The sequence below is a fragment of the Coregonus clupeaformis genome, unplaced genomic scaffold (genome assembly GCF_020615455.1).
Source record: "Coregonus clupeaformis isolate EN_2021a unplaced genomic scaffold, ASM2061545v1 scaf0214, whole genome shotgun sequence".
NCBI lineage: Eukaryota > Metazoa > Chordata > Actinopteri > Salmoniformes > Salmonidae > Coregonus > Coregonus clupeaformis.
The window spans coordinates 327522-346399 of NW_025533669.1; the positions used below are offsets into that span (position 1 = coordinate 327522).

Sequence of the window (18878 nt, forward strand, 5' to 3'; positions counted from 1 at the left end):
ACCGGGCGTAGGGGGAGTCCGGTCGAGTTCAATGACCATCCAGTCCTCCGACCGCAAACCCCTGCTGCAAGTTCACCTCCGCCTCTCTGACTCAACTCACACCCTGGCTGCTCTGGTGGATTCTGGCGCCGAAGCCAACATAATGGACGTCAAGCTGGCACGCCAACTGGGACTGGAGAACCTCCGTTTGACACCTCCTATTCCTGCCCGGGCACTGGACGGACACTTACTCGGATCGGTCACTCATGTCACGGCCCCGGTCTCGATGGGTCTGTCCGGAAACCATCAAGAAACTATCCAGTTTCACCTGCTCCCCTCTCCAGGCCAACCCCTCATCCTGGGTTACCCATGGCTCCGCCGGCACAACCCTCAGCTCGACTGGGTGACCGGGGTGATCAGGGAGTGGGGAGAGGACTGCCACCGAACCTGCCTGCTTGCTGCCGCACTACCCCCTCGGCCAGTACCTACTAACTCCGCTCCGGACCTCTCCAATGTCCCAGAATGCTACCATGGTCTCAGAGAGGTGTTTAACAAAGCAAGAGCCACATCTCTGCCCCCTCACCGACCGTACGACTGTGCCATCGACCTCCTCCCTGGAACAGCTCCTCCAAGGGGTCGTCTTTATTCGTTGTCTGCTCCTGAAAGAAAGTCCATGGAGGACTACATCAATGGCTCTCTGTCCGCAGGATTAATCCGTTCATCTTCATCTCCTGCTGGTGCTGGCTTCTTCTTTGTGGGGAAGAAGGACGGATCTCTTCGCCCCTGCATCGACTACAGGGGACTCAACGACATCACAGTGAAAAACCGTTACCCTCTGCCTCTGCTCACCTCTGCTTTTGAGTTGCTCCAGGGAGCCACTGTTTTTACCAAGTTGGATCTCAGAAACGCTTACCACCTAGTGCGGATCCGGGAGGGAGATGAATGGAAAACCGCATTCAATACACCAACAGGCCACTACGAGTATCTGGTTATGCCTTTTGGCCTCACCAATGCTCCTGCTGTGTTCCAGGCTCTAGTGAATGATGTACTGCGGGACATGTTAAACAAGTTTGTCTTCGTTTACCTGGATGACATCTTAATTTACTCCAGAAACCTGTCTGAACACACCCGCCATGTCCAGCAAGTCCTTCATCGTCTTCTGGAGAATTCCCTCTACGCCAAGGCAGAGAAATGTGAGTTTCACGTCAAGACAGTGGCCTTCCTGGGGTACATAGTGGCAGAAGGAAGTATCCAAATGGATCCTGCCAAAGTATCAGCAGTCACTTCGTGGCCAGTTCCGGAGAACAGAAAGAAGCTGCAACAGTTTCTGGGGTTTGCTAACTTCTATAGGAAGTTTATCCGGAACTACAGTACCGTTGCTGCCCCTCTCACTGCTCTAACCAGCACCAAGCAACCCTTCACCTGGACCCCAGCAGCCGACAAAGCCTTCAGTACCCTCAAGGTGAGGTTCACCTCCGCTCCCATCCTCCAGATGCCTGATGTGGACCGGCAATTCATTGTGGAGGTGGACGCCTCGGATGTGGGAGTTGGTGCTGTGATTTCTCAGTGGGCTGCGGAGGATAGGAAGCTCCATCCCTGTGCCTTTTTCTCACGTCGGTTGTCCCCCTCTGAGTGCAATTACGACATAGGGAACCGTGAGCTGCTGGCTGTGAAGCTTGCCTTGGAGGAGTGGCGTCACTGGCTGGAGGGGTCCACCATTCCATTTCTCGTTTGGACCGATCATAAGAACTTGGAGTACATCCGCACGGCCAAACGGTTGAACTCCAGGCAGTCCCGCTGGGCCCTGTTCTTCACCAGGTTTAATTTCACTCTGTCATACCGGCCTGGATCACGCAACACCAAGCCAGACGCCCTCTCCCGTCAATTCCAGAAGGATGACACCCCCCTCCAAGGACCCTGTGTCGATTCTGCCAAGTCCCTGCATCGTTGCAGCTCTGACCTGGGCTGTTGAGGAACAGGTGCTGGAGGCTCTCCGTAACCAGCCAGGTCCCAGCACTTGCCCAGCTGACCGCCTTTTTGTCCCCGAAGACCTGAGGTCCCAGGTCATTCAGTGGGGACATGACTCCCGCCTAGCTTGTCACCCTGGCTCCACCCGCACTTACAACCTGCTCGCCCAGAGGTTCTGGTGGCCCTCTCTGAGGAAGGATGTACGGGGAATTCGTCCAAGCCTGCCCCATCTGCAACCAACACAAGTCGTCCTGCCAGCCCCCAGCCGGATTGCTGCAGCCCCTGCCTGTGCCCAGACGTCCCTGGTCTCACATCGCCCTTGACTTTGTCACGGGGCTGCCCCCTTCAAGTGGCATGACCGTCATTCTCACCATCGTTGACCGTTTCAGCAAGATGGCACACTTCATTCCCCTCCCCAAGCTCCCAACCGCCAAGGAGACCGCCCAGGTGGTCCTGGAACACGTCTTCCGGATCCACGGACTGCCAAGGGATGTTGTTTCTGACCGTGGTCCACAATTCTCCTCCGCTTTTTGGAAGGAGTTCTGTCACCTGCTGGGAGCCACAGTCAGTCTGACTTCCGGATTCCATCCCCAATCCAATGGGCAGTCAGAGCGGGCTAATCAGGAGCTCGAGAAGGCACTGCGATGCATGACTTCACGCAACCCCCACTCCTGGTCGCAGCAATTGACATGGGTGGAGTACGCACACAATTCTCTGACCTGCTCTGCCATCGGTATGTCCCCTTTCCAATGTGTTTATGGATACCAGCCTCCTCTATTTGCCAGCCAGGAGGAGGAGGTTACTTGCCCATCTGCACTTGCTTTTGCCCGTCGATGTCGCCGCACCTGGTCACAAGCCCGAGCCACACTCCTCAGGTCCGTTGCCAGCTACACTACCGGGGCCAACCGTCGGAGAATTCCTGCTCCCACCTACCATGTTGGTCAAAGGGTGTGGTTGTCATCGAAGAACCTGCCACTCAGGGTGGAGTCGCAGAAGCTGGCACCTCGGTTCATTGGCCCATTCCCTATCATAAGAGTGATTAGCCCAACTGCTGTCCGGCTCCAACTGCCTAATTCCCTGAGGGTGCACCCCACTTTCCATGTGTCTAAGATTAAGCCCATCCATGAGAGTCCGCTGGTCCCTGCTGCGCCTGGTCCTCCTCCTCCACGGCTCGTCGATGGTGGTCTGGTTTACACCGTCCGCCGCCTGCTTCGGTCCAGACGGAGGGGTAGGGGTCTCCAGTACCTCATTGACTGGGAGGGCTATGGACCTGAGGAAAGGACCTGGGTGCCAGCTAGTCGGATTGTGGATAGGACTCTCATCACCGCTTTCCACCAACGGCATCCTGATCAACCTGCAATCCGTAGGGGCCGCCCCAGAGGGGTCCCTAACCGTCCGGCCCGCTCGGCTTCCTGTCCTGTGCCTGATCCTGTCTCGGGACCTGTCCCATCTCCCGACCACGGCCCTCCGGCTTCCTCCGAGGATGAGGACGTTCACTCGGACCGTTCGGAGGAGTTCTAGCCCTCCTCCGGCTCCCCTCCTCCCGCCCGGCGTGGTGTTGCTCTTGGGACTTCTGGGGCCGTCCCTTGGGGGGGTTCTGTCATGAGCCCTCTCACTCCACCGGGTTACCACCTTAATTGGTTTCCACTATCTTCCACTCTGCTCACCTCCCTCTCTCTACTCAGCCTAACTAGCTCCACCTGTCCCTGCTCTGCTCGGCTCTAATTACTCTGCCAGCTGCGCTGCATTACCCACTAACCTCTCCCAGTATTTAAGGCCCTGTCTTTCAGCTCTCCGGTGTCAGATCGTCTGCAAAGCTCACACCCGGAACCTGTTTGCTCGCGCTTCTGGCTCACCCTGGTTTTGTGACCCCGGACCTGCCTGTTTGTTGGATACTCTTCTGCCTTAGGAGATCCAGACCTGCTTCTGCCATTACGACTCCTGACTACTCTTCAATCCCGTTTAATAAACTTTCTGGTGTGACGCAATTGTGGTCCTCTGGTCGTCTGTCTGAACCGTGACAGCACCAGTGATTTGGTTAATAAAAAAGTGGTCAGATGACGCAGATGCTAAGCTACAGGACTGTTTTGCTAGCACAGACTGGAACATGTTCCGGGATTCTTCAGACAGCATTGAGGAGTACACCACATCAGTCACTGGCTTCATCAATAAGTGCATCGATGATGTCGTCCCCACAGTGACCGTACGTACATACCCCAACCAGAAGCCATGGATTACAGGAAACATCCGCACTGAGCTAAAGGGTAGAGCTGCCGCTTTCAAGGAACGGGACTCTAACCCGGACGCTTATAAGAAATCCCGCTATGACCTCCGTCGAACCATCAAACAGGCAAAGAGTCAATACAGGTCTAAGATTGAATCATACTACACTGGCTCTGACGCTCGTCGGATGTGGCAGGGCTTGAAAACTATTACAGACTACAAAGGGAAGCACAGCCGCGAGCTGCCCAGTGACACAAGCCTACCAGACGAGCTAAACCACTTCTATGCTCGCTTCGAGGCAAGCAACACTGAAACATGCATGAGAGCACCAGCTGTTCCGGACGACTATGTGATCACGCTCTCCGTAGCCGATGTGAGTAAGACTTTTAAGCAGGTCAACATTCACAAGGCCGCAGGGCCAGACGGATTACCAGGGCGTGTACTCTGAGCATGTGCTGACCAACTGGCAAGTGTCTTCACTGACATTTTCAACATGTTCCTGACTGAGTCTGTAATACCAACATGTTTCAAGCAGACCACCATAGTCCCCGTGCCCAAGAACTCTAAGATAACCTGCCTAAATGACTACCGACCCGTAGCACTGACGTCTGTAGCCATGAAGTGCTTTGAAAGACTGGTCATGGCTCACATCAACAGCATAATCCCAGAAACCCTAGACCCACTCCAATTTGCATACCGCCCCAACAGATCCACAGATGATGCAATCTCTATCGCACTCCACACTGCCCTTTCCCACCTGGACAAGAGGAACACCTACGTGAGAATGCTATTCATTGACTACAGCTCAGCATTCAACACCATAGTGCCCTCTATTCCCTATATAGTGCACTACCCTATACTTGGGCTCTGGTCAACAGAAGTGCACTATATAGGGAGTTGGGTGCCGTTTGGGAGCCTATGTAAATAACATTTAAACCAGTTGCTGATGTTTCTAAAGGTCACATTTCTTTATTTACAGTGAGGGAAAAAAGTATTTGATCCCCTTCTGATTTTGTACGTTTGCCCACTGACAAAGAAATGATCAGTCTATAATTTTAATGGTAGGTTTATTTGAACAGTGAGAGACAGAATAACAACAACAAAATCCAGAAAAACGCATGTCAAAAATGTTATAAATTGATTTGCATTTTAATGAGGGAAATAAGTATTTGACCCCCTCTCAATCAGAAAGATTTCTGGCTCCCAGGTGTCTTTTATACAGGTTAACGAGCTGAGATTAGGAGCACACTCTTAAAGGGAGTGCTCCTAATCTCTGTTTGTTACCTGTATAAAAGACACCTGTCCACAGAAGCAATCAATCAATCAGATTCCAAACTCTCCACCATGGCCAAGACCAAAGAGCTCTCCAAGGATGTCAGGGACAAGATTGTAGACCTACACAAGGATGGAATGGGCTACAAGACCATCGCCAAGCAGTTTGGTGAGAAGGTGACAACAGTTGGTGCGATTATTCGCAAATGGAAGAAACACAAAATAACTGTCAATCTCCCTCGGCCTGGGGCTCCATGCAAGATCTCACCTCGTGGAGTTGCAATGATCATGAGAACGGTGAGGAATCAGCCCAGAACTACACGGGAGGATCTTGTCAATGATCTCAAAGCAGCTGGGACCATAGTCACCAAGAAAACAATTGGTAACACACTACGCCTTGAAGGACTGAAATCCTGCTGCGCCTGCAAGGTCCACCTGCTCAAGAAAGCACATATACATGCCCGTCTGAAGTTTGCCAATGAACATCTGAATGATTCAAAACACACGGCCAAGGCAACAAAGGAGTGGCTCAAGAAGAAGCACATTAAGGTCTTGGAGTGGCCAGTCTCCAGACCTTAATCTCATAGAAAATCTGTGGAGGGATCTGAAGGTTCGAGTTGCCAAACGTCAGCCTCGAAACCTTAATGACTTGGAGAAGATCTGCAAAGAGGAGTGGGACAAAATCCCTCCTGAGATGTGTGCAAACCTGGTGGCCAACTACAAGAAACGTCTGACCTCTGTGATTTGCCAACAAGGGTTTTACTGTGCTCTACTGACTGAGACACAACAAGCACCGTGCTCTACTGACTGAGACACAGGGCATATGTATGACTCTTAAACCACATGCAGTACAACTCTTATCCTGAAAGAGTTGATGTCCCTATTAGCTGAGTGTTTTTACTGTAGTGTCTTGAAGAGTTGATGTCTCTGTTAGCTCAGTGTTTTTACTGTAGTGTCTTGAAGAGTTGATGATCCTGTTAGCTCAGTGTTTTTACTGTAGTGTCTTGAAGAGTTGATGATCCTGTTAGCTCAGTGTTTTTACTGTAGTGTCTTGAAGAGTTGATGTCTCTGTTAGCTCAGTGTTTTTACTGTAGTGTCTTGAAGAGTTGATGATCCTGTTAGCTCAGTGTTTTTACTGTAGTGTCTTGAAGAGTTGATGATCCTGTTAGATCAGTGTTTTTACTGTAGTGTCTTGAAGAGTTGATGATCCTGTTAGCTCAGTGTTTTTACTGTAGTGTCTTGAAGAGTTGATGTCTCTGTTAGCTCAGTGTTTTTACTGTAGTGTCTTGAAGAGTTGATGATCCTGTTAGCTCAGTGTTTTTACTGTAGTGTCTTGAAGAGTTGATGATCCTGTTAGCTCAGTGTTTTTACTGTAGTGTCTTGAAGAGTTGATGTCTCTGTTAGCTCAGTGTTTTTACTGTAGTGTCTTGAAGAGTTGATGATCCTGTTAGCTCAGTGTTTTTACTGTAGTGTCTTGAAGAGTTGATGATCCTGTTAGATCAGTGTTTTTACTGTAGTGTCTTGAAGAGTTGATGATCCTGTTAGCTCAGTGTTTTTACTGTAGTGTCTTGAAGAGTTGATGATCCTGTTAGCTCAGTGTTTTTACTGTAGTGTCTTGAAGAGTTGATGATCCTGTTAGCTCAGTGTTTTTACTGTAGTGTCTTGAAGAGTTGATGTCTCTGTTAGCTCAGTGTTTTTACTGTAGTGTCTTGAAGAGTTGATGATCCTGTTAGCTCAGTGTTTTTACTGTAGTGTCTTGAAGAGTTGATGATCCTGTTAGCTCAGTGTTTTTACTGTAGTGTCTTGAAGAGTTGATGATCCTGTTAGCTCAGTGTTTTTACTGTAGTGTCTTGAAGAGTTGATGATCCTGTTAGCTCAGTGTTTTTACTGTAGTGTCTTGAAGAGTTGATGATCCTGTTAGCTCAGTGTTTTTACTGTAGTGTCTTGAAGAGTTGATGATCCTGTTAGCTCAGTGTTTTTACTGTAGTGTCTTGCAGAGTTGATGATCCTGTTAGCTCAGTGTTTTTACTGTAGTGTCTTGAAGAGTTGATGTCTCTGTTAGCTCAGTGTTTTTACTGTAGTGTCTTGAAGTGTTGATGATCCTGTTAGCTCAGTGTTTTTACTGTAGTGTCTTGAAGAGTTGATGATCCTGTTAGCTCAGTGTTTTTACTGTAGTGTCTTGAAGAGTTGATAATCCTGTTAGCTCAGTGTTTTTACTGTAGTGTCTTGAAGAGTTGATGATCCTGTTAGCTCAGTGTTTTTACTGTAGTGTCTTGAAGAGTTGATGATCCTGTTAGCTCAGTGTTTTTACTGTAGTGTCTTGAAGAGTTGATGTCTCTGTTAGCTCAGTGTTTTTACTGTAGTGTCTTGAAGAGTTGATGATCCTGTTAGCTCAGTGTTTTTACTGTAGTGTCTTCCTGGTGGGCCATCTATTGGTAAACATTTAAATTAAACAAATACCTAACGCAACAATGCTGTAACGTTGATTTATGATTCAGCAAAGTACTTTAAGCAGGAAGCAAAGTACTTTAAGCATACAAAGGAGCTGATCGTGGACTTCAGGAGACAGCAGAGGGAGCTTGGCCCCTAAGAACCTCACAAACTTTTACAGATGGACCATTGAGAGCATCCTGTCGGGCTGTTTCATCGCCTGGTACGGCAACTGCACTGTCTGCAACCGTAGGGCTCTACTGAGGGTGGTGCGGTTGTTGGTGATTTTTCTGTAAACGATTAGATAAACAAAGTTAATTACACACATGACAAACAAGGAGTCATAATTAAACATTGGTACATTGCTGTTGCTAGGCAAGAACTTAGTTAATTCCTCTCACTAGGTTTGTGTGTGTGTAAAATGGGCATCTGCCCTGTCATTGGGTCAAATTCTACAGTTGTCTTATGTTATCTATGACTGGAACCAGACTATGACCCTGTGGCTCTCCTTGGGCATATCCCTGGAGCGAACCAGGGTTGAACAGAGTTCAGGCTAAAACTTTGTCTCTCCTTGGGCGTCTTCTTGACTGATTACAGCATGATGGGGTGGGGTTTGTGTATGTTTGAAAGATTAAGTATGGACCTGTCATGTCCAACAATCAGTCTTCAGGTCAAGCCCGGGGGAGCCGGGGTTGAACGGAGTTTAAACTAAACATGAGTGTTTTTGCAAGATAAGGGTGTGATTGATTGTAATAATATGGTTTCTAAACTGAATGACAGTTAAATTAAGCCACTATCATAGACGAAGGGAGTGGGCGGAGCGGTAGAGAGACGAAGGGAGTGGGTGGAGCGGTATAGAGATGAAGGGAGTGGGCGGAGCAGTAGAGAGACGAAGGGAGTGGGTGGAGCGGTAGAGAGACGAAGGGAGTGGGCGGAGCGGTAGAGAGACGAAGGGAGTGGGTGGAGCGGTAGAGAGACGAAGGGAGTGGGGGGAGCGGTAGAGAGACGAAGGGAGTGGGTGGAGCGGTAGAGAGACGAAGGGAGTGGGTGGAGCGGTAGAGAGACGAAGGGAGTGGGTGGAGCGGTAGAGAGACGAAGGGAGTGGGTGGAGCGGTAGAGAGACGAAGGGAGTGGGTGGAGCGGTAGAGAGACGAAGGGAGTGGGTGGAGCTGTAGAGAGACGAAGGGAGTGGGTGGAGCTGTAGAGAGACGAAGGGAGTGGGTGGAGCGGTAGAGAGACTAAGGGAGTGGGCGAAGCGGTAGAGAGACGAAGGGAGTGGGCGGAGGCGGTAGAGAGACGAAGGGAGTGGGCGGAGCAGTAGAGAGACGAAGGGAGTGGGCGGAGCGGTAGAGAGACGATGGGAGTGGGCGGAGCGGTAGAGAGACGAAGGGGAGTGGGTGGAGCGGTAGAGACGAAGGGAGTGGGCGGAGCGGTAGAAAGACGAAGGGAGTGGGTGGAGCGGTAGAGAGACTAAGGGAGTGGGCGGAGCGGTAGAGAGACGAAGGGAGTGGGTGGAGCGGTAGAGAGACGAAGGGAGTGGGTGGAGCGGTAGAGAGACGAAGGGAGTGGGTGGAGCGGTAGAGAGACGAAGGGAGTGGGTGGAGCGGTAGAGAGACGAAGGGAGTGGGTGGAGCGGTAGAGAGACGAAGGGAGTGGGTGGAGCGGTAGAGAGACGAAGGGAGTGGGTGGAGCGGTAGAGAGCGGGAAACTGAAGACAATGGTAGGAGAACCCAAGAGGGAGGGGCTTTTAAGCTAGGATGTGTGGGAATGAGACTATCGAGGAGGAGCAGAGAGAGAGAAGGGAGGATGCTTTGCAAATCACCCCGGCTTTGTCCATTGTAATAAAGTCTCTAGATTCTACAAAAACTCTGTAAGAACTTTGATTTTTAATAAAGTATAGTGACAATTTTCCACATCACAGTCTGCCCAATGCATCACCGGGGGTACATTGCCTGCCCTCCAGGACATATACAGCACCAGGTGTCACAGGAAGGCCAAGAAGATCATTAAGGACCTCAGCCACCCGAGCCACTGCCTGTTCACCCCGCTACCTGTTCACCCCGCTACCATCCAGAAGGAGAGGTCAGTACAGGTGAATCAGCTGGGACCGAGACTGAAAAACAGCTTCTATCTCAAGGCCATCAGACTGTTAAATAGCCATCACTAGCTGGCCTCCACCCAGTACCCTGCCCTGAACCTAGTCACTGGCACTAGCCGGCTACCACCTGGTTACTCATTCCTGCACCTTAGAGGCAGCTGCCCTATGTACACTGGCCACTTTAATAATGGAACACTGGTAACTTTAATGTTTACATCCTGTTTTACCCACTTCATGTGTATATACTGTATTCTAGTCAAGGCCATCATTTAACTATTGCTGTACATATAGTATTCTATCCACGTATTCTACAGATATACCATATATTCTATCCATATACTGTCCATAATGTCTATACATCCCATCACATATATATACACAGTGCATTCGGAAATTATTCAGACCCCTTGATTTTTTCCACATTTTGTTACGTTACAGCCTTATTCTAAAATGGATCAAATAGCAGCTTTATGGTAGAGTGGCCAAACGGAGTTTGCCAAAGGCACTTAAAGGACTCTCAGACCGTGAGAAACAAGATTCTCTGGCCTGATGAAACCAAGATTTAACTCTTTGCCCTGAATGCCAAATGTCACGCCTGGAAGAAAGCAGGCACCGCTCATCACCTGGCCAATACCATCCCTACGGTGAAGCATGGTGGTGGCAGCATCATGCTGTGGGACTGTTTTTCAGCGGCAGGGACTGGGAGACTAGTTAGGATTGAGGGAAAGATGAACGGAGCAAATTACAGAGAAATCCTTGATGAAAACCTGCTCCAGAGCACTCAGGACCTCAGACTGGGGCGAAGGTTCACCTTCCAACAGGACAACGACCCTAAGCACACAGCCAAGACAACGCAGGAGTGGCTTCAGGACAAGTCTCTGAATGTCCTTTAGTGGCCCAGCCAGATCCCGGACTTGAACCCGATCGAACATCTCTGGAGAGAACTGAAAATAGCTGTGCAGCGACGCTCCCCATCCAACCTGACAGAGCTTGAGAGGATCTGCAGAGAAGAATGGGAGAAACTCCCCAAATACAGGTGTGCCAAGCTTGTAGCGTCATACCCAAGAAGACTCAATGCTGTAATCACTACCAAAGGTGCTTCAACAAGTACTGAGTAAAGGGTCTGAATACTTATGTAAATTGATATTTCCGTTTTTTTTTTTTTTTTTATAAATTGGAAAAAAATACAAATACACGTTTTTGCTTTGTCATTATGGGGTATTGTGTGTAGATTAATGAGGGGGGGGAAACTATTTTATCCATTTTAGAATAAGGCTGTAACGTAACAAAATGTGGAAAAAGTCAAGGGGTCTGAATACTTTCCGAATGCACTGCACCTAGTATTAAGCCATCTGAGCTGCTTCAATATTCATATATATTAGGCCTATAGGCTACTATTATCTAAAAGCGACTTTGACTTTATTAATTCTTGTTCAAAAACTGAAGAAATGCAGAATTTACATAATCAAACATCGCAAACAAAATAGCAGGAGAAAACACTTAGAATACAGAACACATGGCCAACATAAAACAAACCCTTAGAATACAGAACACATGGCCAACATCATACAGACACTTAGAATACAGAACACATGGCCAACATCATACAAACACTTAGAATACAGAACACATGGCCAACATCATACAGACACTTAGAATACAGAACACATGGCCAACATCATACAAACACTTAGAATACAGAACACATGGCCAACATCATACAAACACTTAGAATACAGAACACATGGCCAACATCATACAAACACTTAGAATACAGAACACATGGCCAACATCATACAACCACTTAGAATACAGAACACATGGCCAACATCATACAGACACTTAGAATACAGAACACATGGCCAACATCATACAGACACTTAGAATACAGAACACATGGCCAACATCATACAAACACTTAGAATACAGAACACATGGCCAACATCATACAACCACTTAGAATACAGAACACATGGCCAACATAATACAAACACTTAGAATACAGAACACATGGCCAACATCATACAAACACTTAGAATACAGAACACATGGCCAACATCATACAGACACTTAGAATACAGAACACATGGCCAACATAATACAGACACTTAGAATACAGAACACATGGCCAACATCATACAAACACTTAGAATACAGAACACATGGCCAACATAATACAAACACTTAGAATACAGAACACATGGCCAACATAATACAGACACTTAGAATACAGAACACATGGTCAACATCATACAGACACTTAGAATACAGAACACATGGCCAACATAATACAAACACATAGAATACAGAACACATGGCCAACATAATACAGACACTTAGAATACAGAACACATGGCCAACATAATACAGACACTTAGAATACAGAACACATGGCTAACATAATACAAACACTTAGAATACAGAACACATGGCCAACATCATACAGACACTTAGAATACAGAACACATGGCCAACATAATACAACCACTTAGAATACAGAACACATGGCCAACATCATACAGACACTTAGAATACAGAACACATGGCCAACATAATACAAACACTTAGAATACAGAACACATGGCCAACATCATACAAACACTTAGAATACAGAACACATGGCCAACATCATACAAACACTTAGAATACAGAACACATGGCTAACATAATACAAACACTTAGAATACAGAACACATGGCTAACATAATACAAACACTTAGAATACAGAACACATGGCCAACATAATACAAACACTTAGAATACAGAACACATGGCCAACATCATACAAACACTTAGAATACAGAACACATGGCTAACATAATACAAACACTTAGAATACAGAACACATGGCCAACATAATACAAACACTTAGAATACAGAACACATGGCCAACATCATACAAACACTTAGAATACAGAACACATGGCCAACATCATACAGACACTTAGAATACAGAACACATGGCCAACATCATACAGACACTTAGAATACAGAACACATGGCCAACATAATACAAACACTTAGAATACAGAACACATGGCCAACATAATACAGACACTTAGAATACAGAACACATGGCCAACATAATACAAACACTTAGAATACAGAACACATGGCCAACATAATACAAACACTTAGAATACAGAACACATGGCCAACATAATACAAACACTTAGAATACAGAACACATGGCCAACATAATACAAACACTTAGAATACAGAACACATGGCCAACATCATACAAACACTTAGAATACAGAACACATGGCCAACATCATACAGACACTTAGAATACAGAACACATGGCCAACATCATACAACCACTTAGAATACAGAACACATGGCCAACATCATACAGACACTTAGAATACAGAACACATGGCCAACATAATACAAACACTTAGAATACAGAACACATGGCCAACATAATACAAACACTTAGAATACAGAACACATGGCCAACATAATACAACCACTTAGAATACAGAACACATGGCCAACCTAATACAAACACTTAGAATACAGAACACATGGCCAACATCATACAGACACTTAGAATACAGAACACATGGCCAACATAATACAAACACTTAGAATACAGAACACATGGCCAACATAATACAACCACTTAGAATACAGAACACATGGCCAACATCATACAGACACTTAGAATACAGAACACATGGCCAACATCATACAGACACTTAGAATACAGAACACATGGCCAACATAATACAAACACTTAGAATACAGAACACATGGCCAACATAATACAACCACTTAGAATACAGAACACATGGCCAACATCATACAAACACTTAGAATACAGAACACATGGCCAACATCAAATCAAATTTTATTGGCCACATGCGCCGAATACAACAGGTGTAGACATTACAGTGAAATGCTTACTGACAAGCCCTTAACCAACAATGCAGTTTTAAGAAAAATAATAGTTAAGTAAAAAATATATCAGTAAAAAAAAAAAAAAAAAAAACAATTAAAGAGCAGCAGTAAAATAACAGTAGGGAGGCTATATACAGGGGGGTACCGGTACAGAGTCAATGGGAAATAACAGTAGAGAGGCTATATACAGGGGGTACCGGTACAGAGTCAATGGGAAATAACAGTAGGGAGGCTATATACAGGGATACCGGTACAGAGTCAATGGGAAATAACAGTAGAGAGGCTATATACAGGGGGTACCGGTACAGAGTCAATGGGAAATAACAGTAGGGAGGCTATATACAGGGGGTACCGGTACAGAGTCAATGTGTAATAACAGTAGAGAGGCTATATACAGGGGGGTACCGGTACAGAGTCAATGGGAAATAACAGTAGAGAGGCTATATACAGGGGGTACCGGTACAGAGTCAATGTGAAATAACAGTAGGGAGGCTATATACAGGGGGTACCGGTACAGAGTCAATGTGAAATAACAGTAGGGAGGCTATATACAGGGGGTACCGGTACAGAGTCAATGTGAAATAACAGTAGGGAGGCTATACAGTGGGGAAAAAAAGTATTTAGTCAGCCACCAATTGTGCAAGTTCTCCCACTTAAAAAGATGAGAGAGGCCTGTAATTTTCATCATAGGTACACGTCAACTATGACAGACAAATTGAGGAAAAAAAATCCAGAAAATCACATCGTAGGATTTCTAATGAATTTATTTGCAAATTATGGTGGAAAATAAGTATTTGGTCACCTACAAACAAGCAAGATTTCTGGCTCTCACAGACCTGTAACTTCTTCTTTAAGAGGCTCCTCTGTCCTCCACTCGTTACCTGTATTAATGGCACCTGTTTGAACTTGTTATCAGTATAAAAGACACCTGTCCACAACCTCAAACAGTCACACTCCAAACTCCACAATGGCCAAGACCAAAGAGCTGTCAAAGGACACCAGAAACAAAATTGTAGACCTGCACCAGGCTGGGAAGACTGAATCTGCAATAGGTAAGCAGCTTTGTTTGAAGAAATCAACTGTGGGAGCAATTATTAGGAAATGGAAGACATACAAGACCACTGATAATCTCCCTCGATCTGGGGGCTCCACGCAAGATCTCACCCCGTGGGTCAAAATGATCACAAGAACGGTGAGCAAAAATCCCATAACCACACGGGGGGACCTAGTGAATGACCTGCAGAGAGCTGGGACCAAAGTAACGAAGCCTACCATCAGTAACACACTACGCCGCCAGGGACTCAAATCCTGCTGTGCGAGACGTGTCCGCCTGCTTAAGCCAGTACATGTCCAGGCCCGTCTGAAGTGCATTTGGATGATCCAGAAGAGGATTGGGAGAGTGTCATATGGTCAGATGAAACCAAAATATAACTTTTTGGTAAAAACTCAACTCGTCGTGTTTGGAGGACAAAGAATGCTGAGTTGCATCCAAAGAACACCATAACTACTGTGAAGCATGGGGGTGGAAACATCATGCTTAGGGGCTGTTTTTCTGCAAAGGGACCAGGACGACTGATCTGTGTAAAGGAAAGAATGAATGGGGCCATGTATCGTGAGATTTTGAGTGAAAACCTCCTTCCATCAGCAAGGGCATTGAAGATGAAACGTGGCTGGGTCTTTCAGCATGACAATGATCCCAAACACACCGCCCGGGCAACGAAGGAGTGGCTTCGTAAGAAGCATTTCAAGGTCCTGGAGTGGCCTAGCCAGTCTCCAGATCTCAACCCCATAGAAAATCTTTGGAGGGGAGTTGAAAGTCTGTGTTGCCCAGCGACAGCCCCAAAACATCACTGCTCTAGAGGAGATCTGCATGGAGGAATGGGCCAAAATACCAGCAACAGTGTGTGAAAACCTTGTGAAGACTTACAGAAAACGTTTGACCTGTGTCATTGCCAACAAAGGGTATATAGCAAAGTATTGAGAAACTTTTGTTATTGACCAAATACTTATTTTCCACCATCATTTGCAAATAAATTCATTAAAAATCCTACAATGTGATTTTCTGGATTTTTTTTCCTCATTTTGTCTATCATAGTTGACGTGTACCTATGATGAAAATTACAGGTCTCTCTCATCTTTTTAAGTGGGAGAACTTGCACAATTGGTGGCTGACTAAATACTTTTTTTCCCCACTGTATACAGGGGGGTACCGGTACAGAGTCAATGGGAAATAACAGTAGGGAGGCTATATACAGGGGGTACCGGTACAGAGTCAATGTGCGGGGGCGCAGGTTTGTCGACGTAAATGATGTAATATGTACATGTGAGTAGAGGTAAAGTGACTATGCATAAATAATTAACAGAGTAGCATCAGCGTAAAAAGATTGGGTCGGGGGGAAAATAGTCTGGGTAGCCATGATTAGCTATTCAGGAGTCTTATGGCTTGGGGGTAGAAGCTTGGTGGAGACCTACACGGTATAAATAGGGGGTGGAGACCTACACGGTATAAATAGGGGGTGGAGACCTACACGGTATAAATAGGGGGTGGAGACATACACGGTATAAATAGGGGGTGGAGACATACACGGTATAAATAGGGGGGTGGAGACCTACACGGTATAAATAGGGGGTGGAGACCTACACGGTATAAATAGGGGGTGGAGACATACACGGTATAAATGGGGTGGAGACCTACACGGTATAAATAGGGGGTGGAGACATACACGGTATAAATACGGCTCCGGTGCCACACAACGTCACCTGCCTACACCCCTTCACTACGGAGAGAATGTGGAACTTTACACGACTGACTCTCGCACTCCTCTGTGTTGCCGGTGAGTGTTGTTCAATTTTACTTAATTAGTTTCAAGTGGCAGTCAAATAGTTTTATTAAATAACATTAACTTCTAAGAGCAGTTTAGACAAACAGTCGATACTACCCCGGACTGCCTCTGTTGGCGCCCGCGCAAATCTACGACTAGAGAAAAGATGCGCTATCTGTCGTTTAGATTAGAACGGCTGGAAATCAAATCTGATGTTAAATCATAATTAGTCTAAGGCTTGACATCTTTCTCCATTTTAGTTTTGGCACGAGGAGCGAGTCTCCCTGACGGCAGCATAGAGGTAAGCAGGCTAAACCGTTTCTTTTTTTGGAGGGAAAGGCTATGCGCATTCATAAAACACTTTGTCCTATGTGCTGGATTAACAGTAGTTAGTAATGTAGAACACTGGTATGGGCCTTACTCTGTACAAGATTCAATTGTTCACCAAGTACACCTGTATGTATACAGTCACTTCCTGGTCAACAACTAGTTGACATGACAGTCAGGGGTGTATTCATTAGTCCGATTCTGTTGCAAAACGTTTTTCAACCAATGAGAATATCTATTGGGCAAATTCCCTGTTTGTGTTGCGTTTGCTTCAATTTGTTTGCTTGAGTGAAACGTTTTGCAATAGAATCTGAGAAATGAATACACCCCAGGTGCACTGTGGAAGGGGTGGAAAACGTATGGCTTGTTCCCTGTTATCCATGTTCTCTTCATATGGTGTCCTACTAGTACACTATATTACCAACACCTCTTATTTATTTATTACATAACCTGGTTTTTGTCCAACAGCCTAACTGTCCCAAGCACATCCTGCCCGCGTGCAACAAGCGATATGATCCAGTGTGTGGAACCGATGGCATCACCTACAGTAACGAATGCATGCTGTGCTATGAAAACATGTAAGTAACCAACTAAAGCTTTCAACAACTTGTCTTGTTCTGTGCTTGTCTGTCTGTGCCTCTGTCTAGTTCTGTGTTTGTGCGTGTCTTTAATTCTGCTCCGTGTGTGTTCCCAGGGTGCATAATCGTCACGTTCACATCAGGAGTAAAGGAGAGTGCTGAACCAGACGTGACCGTCCATTGTCTCAGCGGCACACCAGGCCCTCAACATTACTTTGAACCATTTCCTGTTGCCTTGTCAAAACACTGACATGTTTTCTGCTGCCTTCTAAAAACCGGTCTCAAGTGCCTCAATAAACTTTGAACAATTTCTTCAATGCCTGTTTCCTTCTCCAACCCTTATTGGCTCCCTGTTTGTCATAGTCTTCTGTAGAGCACTTCACTACCTAGTCTTTAAGACTTGTGTAGTGTACTTCTTGGTGGTAAAATGGTCAACTTGTAAAATTGTATTTTAAATGGAATAGTCTTCATCGTGTGTGCTTTATTTCTCCACCTTTTTATCTGTAATTAAAACTATTTTAGCAAAGTAAATTGTTTCCTTGTCAACCGGAATAGTCTGGATGAATGGTTGAAATGTGGAGGAACTGGTTCTGCTGTACCCATGACAACTTGTTTGTTTAGTCATTATGATTCCTACAAAGGTACAGTGGGAATGGAAAATTATGTCATTTTTTAAAAGAAAAGGTCAAGTGAAATGTTGTGATAGCCGTACGGGCTGTTGAATTTGGATGATTACATAGTGGCTGGCTGAGTTACAATGGTTATCACTTTTCAATGCCGAGGCTGCCCCCCTGGGCGTGAATGAACTAAATACACCATACTCACAACACCTGCATGAAGTTAGGGGATGTTTATCTTAGTTAGTGAAAACACCCTCAATCACATCTTGATTCCTGTGCATCATAGAATAAGGGCTCTATTCAAGCAGAAGTACTACAGATTCCACGCTAGAAACGTAAAGGTCATTTCCGATTGAGCCGACATGCAGCATTTAGTCTCTGCTAGAGCAGGGACGTTGCCTTTAAATGTCAATCACGCTGTAAAGCTGAACTTTTGTGGTGCGGATTGAATAGAGCCCTTAGTAAATACGGTCTTCACATTAGCAGTACTCTGAACTCTCCTCATGACCTCAAGGATTTGACCTGGTTGAAATTTGGCTGAAATGTCTGTTTTGTTTAGGCCTGCTGACATTGTCTCTGTCTCTGCATAGACCTCTCTTTAATAGCAAGTTCAATGTGCAATATTAACCATTCCTCACTGATAGTCTTAATGTTT

General features: G+C 46.0%; 1 protein-coding gene across 1 annotated transcript; it reads left to right on the forward strand.

The window, feature by feature from the left end:
- The first annotated feature begins 16599 nt into the window (after positions 1-16599).
- Positions 16600-17920, forward strand: LOC121558608 (trypsin inhibitor ClTI-1-like). Its single transcript, XM_041871994.2, has 4 exons — positions 16600-16710; positions 16959-16999; positions 17494-17603; positions 17720-17920. The coding sequence occupies exons 1-4, from the start codon at positions 16665-16667 to the stop codon at positions 17763-17765; spliced, it is 243 nt and encodes an 80-aa protein (XP_041727928.2). The 5' UTR covers positions 16600-16664; the 3' UTR covers positions 17766-17920.
- The last annotated feature ends 958 nt before the right edge of the window (positions 17921-18878 follow it).

Excerpts from the sequence above, each read along its gene's own strand:
- LOC121558608 (XM_041871994.2), top strand. The coding sequence starts at position 16,665 with ATGTGGAACTTTACACGACTGACTCTCGCACTCCTCTGTGTTGCCG. Across the intron at positions 16,711-16,958 it reads CGCACTCCTCTGTGTTGCCG|TTTTGGCACGAGGAGCGAGT; the intron begins GTGAGTGTTGTT and ends TCTCCATTTTAG. Across the intron at positions 17,604-17,719 it reads ATGCTGTGCTATGAAAACAT|GGTGCATAATCGTCACGTTC; the intron begins GTAAGTAACCAA and ends GTGTGTTCCCAG.